The sequence below is a fragment of the Pempheris klunzingeri genome, chromosome 8 (assembly GCF_042242105.1).
Source record: "Pempheris klunzingeri isolate RE-2024b chromosome 8, fPemKlu1.hap1, whole genome shotgun sequence".
Taxonomy (NCBI): Eukaryota; Metazoa; Chordata; class Actinopteri; order Acropomatiformes; family Pempheridae; genus Pempheris; species Pempheris klunzingeri.
The window spans coordinates 6,858,236-6,874,357 of record NC_092019.1 but is presented as its reverse complement, the minus strand read 5'-3'; the positions used below and the strand labels follow the sequence as shown (position 1 = coordinate 6,874,357).

Here is a 16,122-nt window from a genome sequence, read left to right as displayed (position 1 = left end):
GCCACTTGTCCCAGACATTACCGCATTCTGCCATTTATTGAACATATTATGCACTGGCATGCAGCTCTGCTTCAAGAATAGCCTGCTGAATTAGTTCATACCAGCTAATGGACACTTTGCCAGTGACTGTCACTTGTGTTTACGCAGCAGTGGGTGGTTGTGGGACAAGTCTATTAACTGGGTCACGAGTTTTCCCTAGGCCCCAGAGTCTGAAATTCTATCCCACGATATTGTAAAAACAGTGGCAGGCTCCTTTTGTGTCGAAAGCATCTGAAGAATGCACTCCGCATGCAGCGAGTACTACGATGGGTTTCCCCTCAGGGAGATGACAGCAACAGGGATATCAGGGCGATGCTGGTGTTGCGGTGTAAATTGGAAGTTATGTTTGTGTGTGCAAGATGAGGAATGGGTTCAGCATCAGGGCGAGGTAGAAGATTGGGCAGCACTACACCTGTATGAGTCATCGTGCTAAGGCAAACCTAACAGCAACATGTCACATCAAGACATCGCCCTACTCTCGACCCCTCGCTTGATTCCTCCTCACTGTGCAGATTGCCAACTGTTGTTATTGTCCTCCAGTGTTGTTATTAACTTCCACATTCCTGAAGATAGTGTCATATAATCAGTGATTTTTGCACACTGAACCCGTTCGCCTCAACTGGTCAGAGACTGCTGAATGTTTTGCCTGTGTGCATGAGCATTGATTTAGCCTTTCTACACTAATGTTAAATAAAAAGTACTTGGCTTCTAAATAGCTCAGCATACAAGTTAAGGTCCTCCAGTGTGCAAGTTAAGGTCCTCCAGAAAAGAGGCATATTGGCATCACATCTAGTGTTGGTGTCCTGGATTGACACAGTGCTGACTCATTTACCCCCCAATACCTGCGTGTGCTAGTGGTACAGTTTGCCACAGTTATTTAGTGCTTCACAGCCAAACCCAGGACCTCAGCAATGTAAACATTCACTTGTTTAGCATCAGCATGAAGCCCCAGAATGCCCTTGTGTTTGATACTATGCGGTCCTGTTGGTGGGGAGGAATGTCAGGCTCAATTTACAGTGCCATATGGACTCACAGTGCTTATTTTCAGTGGATTATTTAGTTATGGTGACTGTTGGTTTGTGGCTTTGAGGAAAGGGAGTAATATCTGATGTTTACCCCTGTGTTTAAATGAAGAACATATTGTGTAGTATCGGAATTTCTGTGGAAAATCAACACGCTGGGATTCCACTCAGCCATTGGACTGCATTTATTTTAAATCCTAATAAAAGTTTCAAATTCTTGATTTTCAGGTGTTTACCCAATTGATTGCTGGGAACAAATAGAAATACAGCAGCTGGGCAGAGGAAAGGTTTGCTGAAGTTGCAGAGAACAGACATAGCTTTGGTCTGGACGAGTGGCAAGTGGATGAGATTATAGTATAGTATTGGTTTTATGCTGTGGTAGATAACGGGTGGAGCAGAGGCATCTTTCTGCAGTAATGTCAGGTTACAGAAAACCCAAATGCAAATGCCTGGGAGTCCGAGACCTCTAATGTCCATGATTGTCCCGTTGGCCCTGTGTACCAGCCTAAATCAGCCCTCCAGCTCATACTGTTGTGTGATATCCATTTTATACATGCACGCACACACACACACACACACACACACACACACAGCCAGACACACATGCATCCTGAGGGTAGGAAACAGATATAGCATACCACAGCAGGCAGCATGTGTATAGCTCTCACTTGGTAACACCCGTCTCCCAGCCCACATACTGCCTCAGCATGGCACCTCTGATAGTTAAGCTTTCACCTCTTTAGTTTATCTCACACAACGTGAGTGTGTGTGTTCATCCATAATGTATACAAACTCACACACAGCTTTGTGCCTTCAAGTGAATATGTAAGAGCAAGCAGTGATGACTCTCTTGGAGCACATGGTGAAAGCTTTCTGCTTGTTGCTAAAACCTTGTATGCCTTTTCCATTAGCCTGTCTGTAGTTATGACACTACCTGGATGAATTCAGCTGTAAACCTCTTTGAAATGTTCATGGTTTCAAACCAGCAGTGCAGCTAAATGATTCGGTTGGCATTATCTGCAACATAAAAATAGGGCAAGCTGAACTGTATGAAGGAGAACTCTCAACCTTCTGTAATCATCAGTATGTGTCTTTTATGTGTTTTTCAGTCAGTGGTGAAAACTGGACGATTGCTCATCAGTCATGAAGCACCAATAACCGGAGGCTTTGCCGCTGAAATCAGCTCTACAGTACAGGTAAGTGTGTGCTGTCTGTGAATGAGAACAAACTGTATTTGATGAGCTTTAATGGGATCTGTAGTGCCCAGGGGGTAGGAGGTGGTCTTCAAAGGTATTGGTCTTAATTGGTTGCAATGGTTTTGTCAATAAAAGCCCCACTTTGTAATAAAGCTAAAATAGCCTTTCACTGAATGCCCCAAAGCAGATGTTTTGAAAATGAGGGATGTCTCCCCATGGTGGCATGGGAGAGTTGAAGGGAGACACAGAGGGAGATGTGTGAGGCAAGGATACTACATGAGATGAAAGGGACAGGTACACATAGAAAAAAAGAATTCCTTTCATTCCAGAAGCTGCTCAAGAAATTTCACATTTTTAAGTTTTCCTCAGCATCAAAGTAATCCAGTGGTAGTTGTTTATATGTCTTTGGCTGCAGAGCAAAGAGGAAGTACTCATAGCTAGCTTCCAAAATGTAAATGAACATAGGCTCAATAAAACCTCAATGCTAAGGCTCAGAATTCCGCATGTATCAACATGTATCTTATGTTAATCAAAAGAGACTTTGCTAAAAGGTTATAAACAGAAAGGAGTGAAAACTAAACCACAAAACCAGTGGTTCAAATGATGAATTGATCTCACGAGAGCGATCAAATTCTATAGAGGAGCAGCTCCATTTTTAAATGTTGTCTACTTAGTTGTTTCTCATCTGAGGTTGTTAATACAGTGGGTCTTGCTACCCATATACGGTTTATGAAATATTGCTTGTTGCTGGCAGTACAGACGGCCTGGACACTGTGACCAAGACATGCCAGAGACCGCTGATGACAAATTCTGAGCTAAGTGCGATGCATGACTAAATGAAAAGTCTTCCCCTTCTCATCATCCTAATTACATCTATTTTTGCGTGGTGAGATAATTATCTTCAGTATGTGGGGTGTTTTCTCTCTGTGAAACTCTTAACAGTGAATAGCACTGTGCTCTCTATGAGCAATTTGTGTCTCAACAATGACAGTTCTCCCCCTTTATACCTGCCTCCTCAAAATTCATCAGGCTAATTGTATGCACGACAATGCATGCGTTACCTGGAGCCATTTTCTTATTAGTATGGATGAACACAAAGCTAAAGCAGGTAAACCAATCGATCCTCTCCTCATTTACTGTCAGTCAGATGGTGCTCTCTTCCCCGGTCAGTGAGAGCTTAAATGGCCAGTGAGTCATACCCTCATTTCCATGTTTCCATGTTTTCACATTGTGTACGGGTGACGTAAGTTGTTGGTGTGTTCACTTATTGCATTGATCTGTGTTTTTCACTTGGCCTCAGGCAATTTGGATACACGCTCTGGAAACAAAACCCTAGAATTGCTGATAGTGTGTTTATAAAATGATGCACTTTGATCTACAGATCACTCTTTTAAACCCCTCATTACGTTATAGATATTTCTTATTCAAAGAAAAAGTGATATGCTTATTTTGGCTTGAAATGAAATGAAATGAAAGGTAATGAAGGCCCACTAATGTAATAGCCAATAAGCCATTCCGCTCGAGTGAGTGAGAACTCACGTCAAATTTTGGCCACAATTCAAATGCTTGGTACATGGCATGCATATGGATGGAGGAAGTGAAGTGGATTCTGCTGCATGAGAGATTTGAGAGGATTTTGTGGATGTTTTGATTGTTTTTCCTTCACCATGAAACTGGGTCACCATTGGAATCCATAATGACCACTGTGAATCCAAGCTGACTACAGCCACCACTGCGAATGCGCCTGCAAACAACTGGGTTAAATCGAGCATTTAAGAAAAATCTTTCACATCTGCAGGGGTTAAGTGGTTGGTAGTGATTTTGGGTGGAACGTTGTTTTAACTCTTTCCAGATAGCAGAATGAGGTCACAACCTCAGTGACTCAACATGAAATAACTGGGATGTGGTGAAGGCTGCGCTGTAGGGCTGCACATTTTTGGTAGAACATTAGAATCATTAGTTTCTCATGATCAGGATTTCCTCACATGGTTTTTAAGGAACGTCCTCATCAACTACAATAACTCCATGGGCTGTGTGGATGTAAAGGTCCTAACTTTTACCACACCTCCATGTTGCTGGCAGCCTGTAGAGTCAAGGCGCTACGTGTGCTTTTGACTAAGTTCTGGAGAGGGTGGCTTCGAATACTACCTATCCACCTCATGCTCTTCCATAGAGACCCATTTATGGATATGATTTCCTTTGTGTAAAGAACAGAGGGGAGTTTGGAAGGGCTTGGCAAGTTTCCTTTATCATGCTTTGGCCTCAGTCCCTATGATTTAATACTGTGTCATTGGCTGGCCCTTTCCTGAGTGTTTGGCTGATGACTGGATAGGATGGAGTTGGGCAGAATGAGATGTGGCTAAAGACAAAGCTTTCATGGACCTCAGGGATACTCCGAGAGAAATGGTGAATCATCCTCCTTCCCTTAACTCTCCAAACAGACTTAACTGTAGTGCAATCAGTTCGCGAAAAGTACACTCTCTGGCCGATCATTTGGTTTTTGAAACAATAGTAATAATATTTCCATTGGTTGTCAAAGAAATAATGAATTGCTGTATAAATGTGACCACGGTGCAATTCAAGAACTCTTGGCTGTTTAGAACAATTAGAAAAAAGTGCAGGAAACATGCCAAATGTACAATACAACAGTAAATTGACATTCACAGATCTCAGCTTTGTATATTAGCCAATACCAAGTACTGATGTTATCCCTGTGTTTATTTAATAAGCTGTATATGTTGCTGTGTGGAAGAGACTGGGATCAGTCTTTTATGTGCAAGGCAACATCAGACTTGACTTAAACATTGTCTTCCTAACTCCTAAGTCAGTCAACCGCAGCACTACTGACCATAGACTGTATAAAAGACTTTTCAGACCCGTAAGCTATGTCCACTTTTTTTATACAGTCTATGCTACTGACTAATGACATAGGATGTACTCATAGATGTAAACATTTGATGTAAACACAAGCTCAATTGAATAGATCAGCGCATGTATCAGCCCCATTGATACAATCCTGATCCACCTAGTTGAGCCAGTATCCAACATGAGTATCAGTATTGGTGTATTCCTGGTATTAAATACAGTAGTTTTGCAACTAAAATTGTTATGAAATACAGTTTATCCTCTACACAGCCATATTTTACCCAGCATCAATTACTATCACATTATCACTCAGGAGCTCTCAGAGTTATCGATGGGAGCCCTTGAATTGCCTGGTTCCAGTTCCACTGGCGCTTTCCATTATTTGTGTGTATCGTAAACCAGCAGTTCAACATCCAACCCAGCATTTCCCATTGAGTTGCATTACTGTTCTGGGACATAGTTTATAGATTTTCAACTTTAATCTGGCCCCACTGTTGTTAGCGAAGATGAAGGCTTGGATGTTTTCTGCCATAAATGCCTTCTGAATCAGAATCAGACTACTAGTTCCCTGTCAGGGTTGTCTGAATGAGAACAGAGTAGGTCCAATGCCTGCGGCATTTTGCCCAACTGTAAAAGTCATGGCAGGCCCTCCCCATGCCTCTCTCCATAAGGGGATACACTAAACTGCCTTCAAAGGACAGTGTTTATACAAGAGGCCTCATTTGAAAGACTGGAGAATTGGATACAGGTACTACTATGTTAGCTAAGGGGGTTATGGAGATTATGTAATAGTGATCGGCTGCTTCTGACCGTCAGTTATTCACTAGCCCAAAGCCTGGTTCACTCATTAGCCATTTCTTACCTTTTTATAACTACAGGGGTGTTGTGCATTTCGCAACTTCTCAAACAAAATCATTAATGGCGGACGATGGCATTCTGTTTGTTGAGTTCAATGTCAAATTTTCACTCATTTCAATGTTAGTTTCACAGTATGTCTTTTGACATACTGAATTTCTAAAATAAAGAAATGCAAATGTTTATTTCATTCATATTAACCTCACTGTTAATACATGTGAATGTGTTTTAGTTAGATGCACCCATTTACTTTTCTGTGAAACAAAAGAAAAGTAGAGAATAGAAACCCTTGTTTTTCTGTTAACAAGCTTTAACCAGTCAAAGCAACATGGTAGTGAGTACGGCATGGCATGTTTTTGTGTAAATGTACTATAAATTCTCAAATAATGACCAACATGAACACCTAAAGGTCACTAATAAAGGCTGGGTAAGAAAAACATTGTGGGTGGTGGAATAACCTGAATCTTGCTATAACAGTTCACATGGAACAGTTAGTATAATGTATAAAAGAGAAATAATGTTTTTATATTTGAATGAAATTTCTCAGTCCAGCTTGACTTCAAGCTGGAGGCCCTACTTTGTCTTTCTTGGCTGATATAGCAAGCGATATTGGCACTTTCCTACTACTGTCTGACTGAACCCCCCAATCTTTGGGTGTTTCTGACAAACTGATTTTGTGTGACAGAAGACACAATAATGTTACTGCAACTCTAAGCCCCCACTAGGAGGTATTTTTAAATCCTGCGCCACTGCAGTATGCGAGCGTCTTGGCACTGCCATGATGACATATTTTTATTCTGACATTTAAGTATATTTTTCACTTCCCAAAAGATAAACACTGATTTGAATGAAATCTGAGTTGTGTGGCCATTCTCCATCCAGTTGTGGTGGCCGGCAGTCAGACTACAGTACTTTTCTCCTACTTCCAGCAAATGTATTTAGAGGAGATTACAGATGTGATCCAGACAAAAGAGCTAACTCCCTACTAGTGTCTGACTGGTTGTCTGTAGTTGGGCAGAGAATAGATCTTTAGATTGTAATCATATTGGAACTCTTATCAATACACCGAGATGAAAAGAAATCACGGTACCTTGTGGTGTTGGTATTTTTTGGGGTCATTGATGGGAAGATGTTTTTTTTTTCCTTTTCATACTCCTGTAGAACTGCTCACTGCATATCATGTCAAATGAATTTTATAAAAAGGTCAATCTTTTCAGTCAAGCGTGCACACAAGTAAATTTATAGAAATGCTGTGATTGTGTGTTGATCTAGACCAGGAAAGAAAAATGACTGTAGTGATGTGTGGGCCCTCTATATACCTGTCAATTCAAAGAGGATGACATCCATATCCAGCTTTGCTCCAGGCCCAGTCTATTCAAGTCCACTCATGTTCGCATTTGACATTTTTTACTTTGGCAAAGTTCAGCCTCATCTGCTGGAAACAAAGAAAACACCAGTTGCCTTTATACTCTTGGATGCCAGTTATGGCATGTATTAATGATGTTTAAATGATCCTTAAAATAAGGCTGAGCTGTTTTTGTGAGCTCATACAGAATCAGTCTTTTAATTAATGTTAACGTCTGAAGATCATGATCCAAAGCACGGCGTAGCCTGCTGGAGCCTATGTGAATAAAAACACTGAACACGCCTGTTGCATGCTGTATTGTAGCACTACTCTTCAATTAAAGCCTTGCATTTTCAAAGAATGAGGTTTTCACACTCTCAAACCACAGTCTTTTTTTCCTCTTCTTACATACACTTTTTTTAATACACAACTGACTTTGAATGCTCTGCACGGACCCTAAGGCTAAGGACATTTGTCAGCACATGAAAGCAATGTACTCAAACAAACTAAGGAGAAAAAATTTGGAAAAGCCCAGATTTGGCTTTCACGTCACCAGGAGTAAAGTGGCTACTATCAGGATCTGCCACAGCCTGTTGGAGAGAATCAGTCTCAGATTGTTCTGAAGTCCACAAGGAAGAGCAGAGGAGAGAAGAGGAAAGGAGGGTTTGTTGAACTAGTTGTCTCCATTCCGTGTACATTCATTAAAGCTAATCACAGTCAATTAACCGGGTGGAGCAGACTGCAAGTCCAAGGGTGCACGATTCCAGCTGTCGTGCAGATAGCAGTGCCTGCAGCAGAGAGACTTGCTCAGCAGATACGGTAGAGAGATCCCCTGGTTTTGGGTTTCATGCTAGTTTGCCCAAAAAGGAGAGACGGCATGACTACTGGGCTGGCTTCACTTCACTGACTTTGTCTCAAAATGTTGATTTGAATGATGGACTGGATGAGTTGATTGTAACTCAATATTGACTTGTTACTTCATATATCACTATCACCTTTCCCCTCAAGTGTCCTTCATATCCGTTTGTTTGCATGATTCCATCAACTTCAGTAATGACAATGTGACGGCCTGAGCTGTAACATCGCCTGTACAGCCATCCCACCTTGTCACTCTAATATATGCCTGATAATTTAGCCTGCTAATGACGTGGCTCTGGGGATGGCAATGTCGGTTGATCAGTTCACCACTGAAGTTAAGACTGAAATATCTGGGTTCCCTTGATTATTTGGTACAGATATTCATGGGGCACATATGATGTATCCTAATAGCTTTGTTCATTCTGTAACTTTTCATCTAGCACCACCAGAAAGTCAACCTTTTCCGTTTCTAATGAAATATCAACATCAACATGATGGATTGTCACAAAAATTGTGTACAGACTTGTGTCCGACCCAAACCTTAATGCAGCCGATAAACTTGTGCCAAAGTCCAATTGTACCTGAGAACAAGTGTGCTTTATAAGTGCGTTTATATGAAACAACCATTTTTTTTTCCTGAAAGAGTACGGACCCAACCCAGTGCATGTCCAAGATGAGAGAGACCCAAGACGGGTCTGACAAACCCATTAATTGTCACTGGAAAAGTCCACTGATAAAAATATTTATTATGTCGGATACAAATATCGTAGCCAAACAAAGGGAGATCACAGTACAGAAAGACTTGCCAAGTTGTACCATTCACCCTAATCATCGCACATGTTACACAGCATTGCTTCCCAAAGTTCCGTCCTTTCCTTTCATACAGTCTATGTTGTGCGCATGTTGGCGTACTGACATTACCATTAGGACCACTGTGCCTTAGTACAGCCTCACAGCATGCAGCTCGCATGGCTGTTTCCTCGTAGTCTCGTTCCTGCTGTATTAATCGCTTCTTGCATCCACACCTGTTCATTCTGTGTTTGTCGTCCCATTTGGCAATTCTTTGAACTCAGTCATTCAACCCAAGACCTTTCGTCCAGGCGGGGAAGCTCTCACTGTAACATGTCAACTCCTCTGGCACAAAGAGCGCTAGCCTCTGCTGCAGTCTCTCTCTTGTTGTGTCGGATTTTTACAGGCTGTAAAAGTACCAAAGCACAAAAGGCTCCTCATCAAGTTTGACATTCACCCTGTACTCTGCCAGATGTTTTTATAAGAAGTGAAAAACAAAGTGTGAAACATACAAGTCCTGCCTTGCCAATAATCAAACTGCTCCACAGCAGCCAAGTGATGGGTTACTAATGTGGGATGGGATGATATATGTTGATGCTGTCAATGTCAAAAGACACAGGTCAAAAATTTGTTCTGTGCATTCACAGTATTTCACAGACAGACTGTGCATGCACAAACAGGCAATACACAAAGAGGGTGCTGTGCAACTTCCTCGGAGTCAACTAGTATGCTTTTGTATTCCTTGAGTTGTTTGCAGGTCAGATTAAACTGACAGAGGGTACTTCAGGTCTGTTTCTGCAAATCTGCGTGCGCGCATCCAAGTGTGTTCATTTAACTCATCAGGGGGTTTGTCCCATTTGGAGTGTTTTGGCCAACTTAATTCTGCTTTTTCTCCATGGGAAGAGGTCAAAAGCCAATATAGAGACACGAGTCGTGGCTTGTTTTGCACTCTGGCCAAATTTCCTGAGCACTGGCCTGCTCTGAGGAGCCACAGTGAACCATTTTGGCATGTAGCATACAAATCAGATGTAGTAATAAAAATTATATTAAGCTGTCAAGTTATTAGATTAATTCAAGAGTAACGAGTATATCCTTATTTTTTAGGAGGATATAAATGCCCACTTGATAGTGTTGAAAAATGGGGATGTGCCCAAGCATTGAGAATGGCTAAACTAGACCCATGTATTGACTCAACATACTTTACATAGTTAACTATGACATGTAGCAGCTTTCTTTGTGTTAGTAGATTAACCAAAGTATCAAACACTTAACAACCAAAGCTATTGCAGTCTCCACATGTTGGCTTGGCTTTTGTGCCTGAAAGAATGATGATTGAGCTCTGACAGCATTCATCCTGTAATGAGTATTTGTCCTCATCTATGTTTTTTTTTTGTTTTTTTTCCTGCAGGAGGAGTGCTTCCTTAACCTGGAGGCTCCCATCAGCAGGGTCTGTGGTTATGACACTCCCTTCCCTCATATCTTTGAACCCTTCTACATCCCAGACAAGTGGAAGTGCTTTGAAGCAATCAAGAGGATGATCAACTACTGAACCTCTGTCAGGTAGGAAAGATCTGACGGCTTGAAATTCACGAAGAGCCATTATGCAATTTTCCAACACTTAATGTATATTAAGGCCTGTCGACAATTGCCCTATAATCTGTATTATTTATTCCAGTAATGCATTTATGAAGACATGAAAACTATGACCTGCCATCAGTAACAAACGGAGATCACTAGAGAGACAATATAATTGCATTTTGTTTTTTCCCCCTACACACTGTTTGATGTAATCCTCCACTAGACATACAGTCTATTCATATCCAGACATCACAGGCTAATGTAAATTCCAGGGTCCTATAGTCACATAGTTTCATGTATATCTGAAATGCAGCTCTAGTGACTAAGTGGGATTGAAAGTGGAAGTATGTGACTAAATGGAAGAAAGTGCACATTTTCACTCGGCCACATAGCTAAAGAAAATTGCAGTAGCCATTTGTATATAGTTTAAAGCCACACAGAGGCGATGTGTGTGCTTTAAAACATATGCATACTACAGATTCTACAAATTTGGCTCATGCTGTTGCTACCTTGAACGAGTTACTTTGCTTTATGTTTTAACCATCTGTAGTGGTAATATAATAATGCTTAAGTTTCTAAGAGACATGCAACATGTTGTCAAGGAATAAGGGCTTAAGTACACCATTCGAGGATTTGTGCAAGATGGGAAAAATTAAATGCAATTATAAGATTAAGCAAAAAATGAGGGCAGCAAAAAACAAATGGTAGTTTAACAAAATGTCTCTGTTCAGTACAGGAACAATGTTGATCCCTTTCACTTAAGTTCATCTCAGCTACACACATTAATATTGTATTATTTTAACAGGGCTATTTAAACCTACCTATCTAACATACCTTTCCATCTTAGTTCTGCATTGCTTCATAAGCTTAGCTTTGCTAGCTTGCTATCTAGACGCATGCTATAATAAATGTTGCCTACATATCTTTCTCAGGCGTTACTGAGTGTTGAGGGGGAATGTGTCAAGTCAAGGATTTAGAGCTGCAACAATCTGCTGATAAAGTGCTTAAACGATACAGAGAAAATGAATCGGCAAACATTTAGGTTTTCTTCGTCATCTAAGATAGTAAACATTTGGTTAAGGAGACTTTTGACTTTCAATAAATCAAATTAGATTAACTAAGAAAATAATCAGCACAATAATCAATGATCAAAATTGGTGTCTGCAACTGTAAGTCAGTCCTCCTTAGTGACAAAAGTCACTACTTTTGGCCTATTGCTGAACCCTACAAGGCCTTCAGTGGGCTCAGCAATGTGAGTGTTTACTCTTATCTAGACATACTTCGATAACACATGAGCCTCTCCATGTGAAACTCGAGTGTTCAGAGGATTCTGAAGCATCTGTTTTGGGTGCATTCACACCTGTATTTTGTGCCGCCGACTTGTAATCAGACCACCCAAGACTGATTTTAGTGCCAAGTGTTAACAGGGCCGACATGTCAAGGATATGCCCATTTAGTTGTGTAACCACATACAGCTATCTCACTCTTTAGGCATGTTATTGTCTTTTATTGGTTCCAGAAGTGTTGGATAATCCTCTGAGATGGAACAGTCAGCCTGCCAGACTGTCTCGTAATCCATTTTTAATTGTCTGTGTCATCTTGAGTTATAGCCATTAAAACGTTGGCCTTAATGAATAAGGTGGAAGGCACTATTAATAAAATCTTTGATTGAGTCCAACACGTCACTTCTCATCTTCACTGCTCACTATCTCCATCCAGCTCTGCTTTTCCTCCTCATCTGCCATTCACTGTGGATCGCCAAGTTACTCCCTTTTAACTTATTGAACCTGTCTCTTCTTTCAGGGCCAAACTTCTGGTAGCCCCGAACTCCACACATTCTCCTTTTCCTCTTCATTCATCCAATCAGCTGAGAACAGCCAGGAAAAGACACTTTGTTGACCATCCAATCAGCACACAGCATCCAGATGGGCTCTATGTCCCTCTCTGTCCTCCAGCTAAAAGACTGTTACAGCACCTCTGGATCAAGGAACCTTATTCTAGTGCAATGCGAGAATAACTTGATCTACACTATATGGTGAAACGGTTGCACCAGCATAATGCACATAATTCCATTTCCTCTAAAATAAGAGTTGGATACTGTGGAGATTACTTGGTTGAAGTTGTGACTGTCTGCCTCTCTGTGTTTGTCACCTTTTGATTGAATGTGTTCAGCTCTGCTCCGATCTTTATTTAGTTTGACATGGACTGGCCCTTATTGTACTAATATAATGGACCTGTGGTTTTTAAGGAAAATAAAGTAATTAGTGTTGGTGAAAACATGATCTGTGCTGCTTCAAATTTGTTGGGATTTTATAGTGTTATTTTGCCACAAAAAGAGTTCCTTGTCCAAAGGGGTTGCCACTGGCGATGGGATTGAGAGAAATATAAACCAGACTGGCAGAGGCTGCAAATTTGATAAATCTTTTGATGATGTCTGGACATATTTTACAACTTGTTGAACAAATTTTTTGCATTAGATTTTGATTTTCAGCCAGCCGCACATCCTGCAGGCAAACCAGAAGAACTAACATTTTTCAGTTACAGTTGCCTTATGATTTAAGATGTAAAACTGTGGAAAAGTCATGGAATTGTACTTCATGGCCACTTTGTGAACGTTTGTGCTGCTGTAAACTTTTAAAACCGTTTCCGTTTTATCAGTGCTTCCATGAGAAAACTGGCTTTCCTTGATAAACTTCCAGTCCATCTCTTACCATCTCAAAATTTTAATGTAGAGAGTCATGGAATCAGTCTTGGCCATTGTTTCTCCTGCCTCATGTTTCTGAGAAATGAATGAATGAATCATAGGTAAACTATTACTTAAACGACAACAAAAACTGTCAGTTGGAGCTCTGCCCATGCCTCCATTAGGAGACGCTGGTCAGAAACAATGGTGTTCTCAACTACGCTGCCATTCTGACAGCTTGTGTGTGCAGAGAAAACACAGGTGCGTTAAGAAAATCAAGCCAGAAAGTGCTAAACTAGAGGCCGCAGTGTTTTATCATGGGGACAAAATTAAATGAAGTGATATATACTGTATACTGACAGTTTTGGTATAGGGGGGGAGGAGGGACAATCAGACAATGAGTCACAGAATCCAAAGGACACTTCCTCTGACAGACTGAATGTGCTCAGCAAATGTCTTGGCAAGCCTTGGTTTTGGTCTTACTGTGGTCCAAAATGCTAAAATTCTCCTAGTTTAATCCCTTTTGGTTCATGATCAGTTACAGAAAAATTGAAACTAAACAGCCGTGAAAACTGGCTTTACATCAGTTACTTGCTTGGGATAGAAAGTTCAGGATTAGGGCTACTCTGGACAGAGTTCCTCTGAGGAACCTGAAAAGTGTTAAGTAAAACATTTTTTTCCAAATATCATTAATCTGAAATTCATGACAGGGCCATTGTGGTTTATCCTCTGGGGTCCATGGTTACCCACAACACATTTTAACCTCACCATTATACTATATATTTCTCTTGACAGTAATACTAGAGAGAAAAGCTCAAAACAAGGAGCTAAAAGTCACTAAAATGCTCCGTGGAGCTGAGAGGAACTGCAGAGTTGGTGACAATTCTCTGTGGGCTTGTCACTATGAAAGACCCCTTTCGCAAATTATTTCATTTCACTCCTTGGTAATTTATTGATTAGTGCAGCTGTAATACATGCCCAATTAGGCTGAATTAGCATCACTTGCATCCAGATGACTTTTACTTGAACGTTACACCTGTGAATCAGAAAATCTCCCCCCAAGAGGTCAATTCTTCACCATCCATGGAGCAGCTGCGTTTCCCTCTGGATCACATCATGACTACAGCGTGTCCTAAACTTAAGGACGGTTTCCACATGGTTTTAAGCTGTACAATGTTGAAATATCAATAAACTATTTAACATTAGCTCTGTATTTCATCATAGCATGTAATTTAATGAATTAGTGTTGCACGTAATCAAGTACTTTTACCCACCTACTACCTTTTGTCGGACTCTTACGTGCATACAAACCTTCAAGCGCTCACTTACTCTTGCATCCACTCCCGTGCGAGCCTTGTTTCCTATTCATGCCTGTTCATCTTATTTGAAGAGCATGTTAAGACACAGCACCTCGACCCACGCAATATTGCAGCCATCTCATTCTTCTGGGCTCTCTTGCACGTGTTCAACCACACGCTGGCTGCATACAAAACAACATGAACATATGGAAACTGCTATTTTACATTATGTAAACTCAAAAGGGTTTATTTATCCCTTAGTGTGGTATTGCATACTTTCTCCATGTGTCTGTTTTACTCCATATGTTCAGTTTACAATCTACAAACAAGCATGCCGGTTGTTGTTGATGTTCCCCTGACAGCTGTCTCATTGCTTGTCCTCACTATCTACAGTATTGCTGCCTTATGGTCATTTACTCCTCATGCAGTTTTAAGCCTGCAGGGGAAGAATAATCAGCTTTTACAGCTTTTAACGTTTACAGTGGAGGCATAAGACGGACCTGCTAGACCGGATGGCCCCGTGCCTCAAGGTCTTTGCTTTTAATTTGCGTCTCAAGTGCTGAACTCAGACCATCAGTGGAGTTTAGGAGAAAGGTGAGAACGACTTCAAAGTGTAACTAATGAATTAACAGAGCGATGTTTCTTCACGGTCCAGACTGGGCCCAGTATAGTGCATGTCATGACAGGATGGCTCTGGATCTGGACACCAGAGTCCCATGGTTTTCATGTAACACAGCCATCTGGAAAATCTTCTGATAAAATAGTGAACATTACACAGTTTGTACTTTTGGCTATTTCTTTGTGTTATTTGGAAATACTTTTAGAGTATAGAGATCAAGATGTGTGCTGCAGTGTGTGCGACTTGCCCATTTTTTTGGAGCAACTGCTTTCAATATGTCACTTTGTAAACAATTTGTGAAAGTGATGGGAGCGGATTGGTGTGCAGCAGAAAAAAAAAAACTGCATCACTCATGTTTTTTGGGTATCCAAGTAATACACTCTTCTGTTAAATAAAACCAGTTGGCTGCGTGTATTTTGAATTGCAGCTTGTAAAAATAAATACATTTGAAATGGTTGTGATAGAACCTGTATTTCATAGTAACAATGACCAGACCCTGTCTGCAGCACATACCCAGCCAACCACCATATGAACTTTCAAAGGGGGACATTTGTACATGTCTTCATGACTTGGCTCAAGCTGGAATGTAACGGATACGTGCCTCTGCACCAAATGCTTTCTCTCTGTTTCTCATAATCGCTGAGATATGTTGGACTCTCCCTCACCTCGCCAGTGTGACACCCATCATAATATTTTCAGCACTCGAAATCAGCAGACACAGGCAAAAGAGAGCTGAGATTCAGACGGTTTACCCAATGTCAAAAAATTGAAAAAATTCCACTGATCAGCCAGTATCTGCCAAATCCTTGTAAAGTTTCAGATAGGATTCTCAGCACTCTCCACCACAAGCCCTGGTCAAAATGTAAAGATAAAATCATGTCTGTCATTTTGGTCTGGGTGAAAGCAGGCCCTTAAACCATTGTGGTGAGGCGGCCCCTCTTTTGGGCGGGGTGGCAAAGATGACCTCTGCTTGGT

General features: G+C 41.0%; 1 protein-coding gene across 1 annotated transcript in view; it reads left to right on the top strand.

Annotated features, from left to right (window-relative positions):
• The window catches only part of bckdhb (branched chain keto acid dehydrogenase E1 subunit beta), a 42,778-nt gene extending 29,944 nt beyond the window's left edge, over positions 1 to 12,834 (top strand). The window contains exons 9-11 of the mRNA XM_070835237.1: positions 2,171 to 2,257; positions 10,378 to 10,529; positions 12,351 to 12,834. Coding sequence (XP_070691338.1) covers positions 2,171 to 2,257; positions 10,378 to 10,518 — 228 coding nt within the window. The 3' untranslated portion in view covers positions 10,519 to 10,529; positions 12,351 to 12,834. The remainder of the gene's footprint in view (positions 1 to 2,170; positions 2,258 to 10,377; positions 10,530 to 12,350) is intronic.
• Positions 12,835 to 16,122: the final 3,288 nt, after the last annotated feature.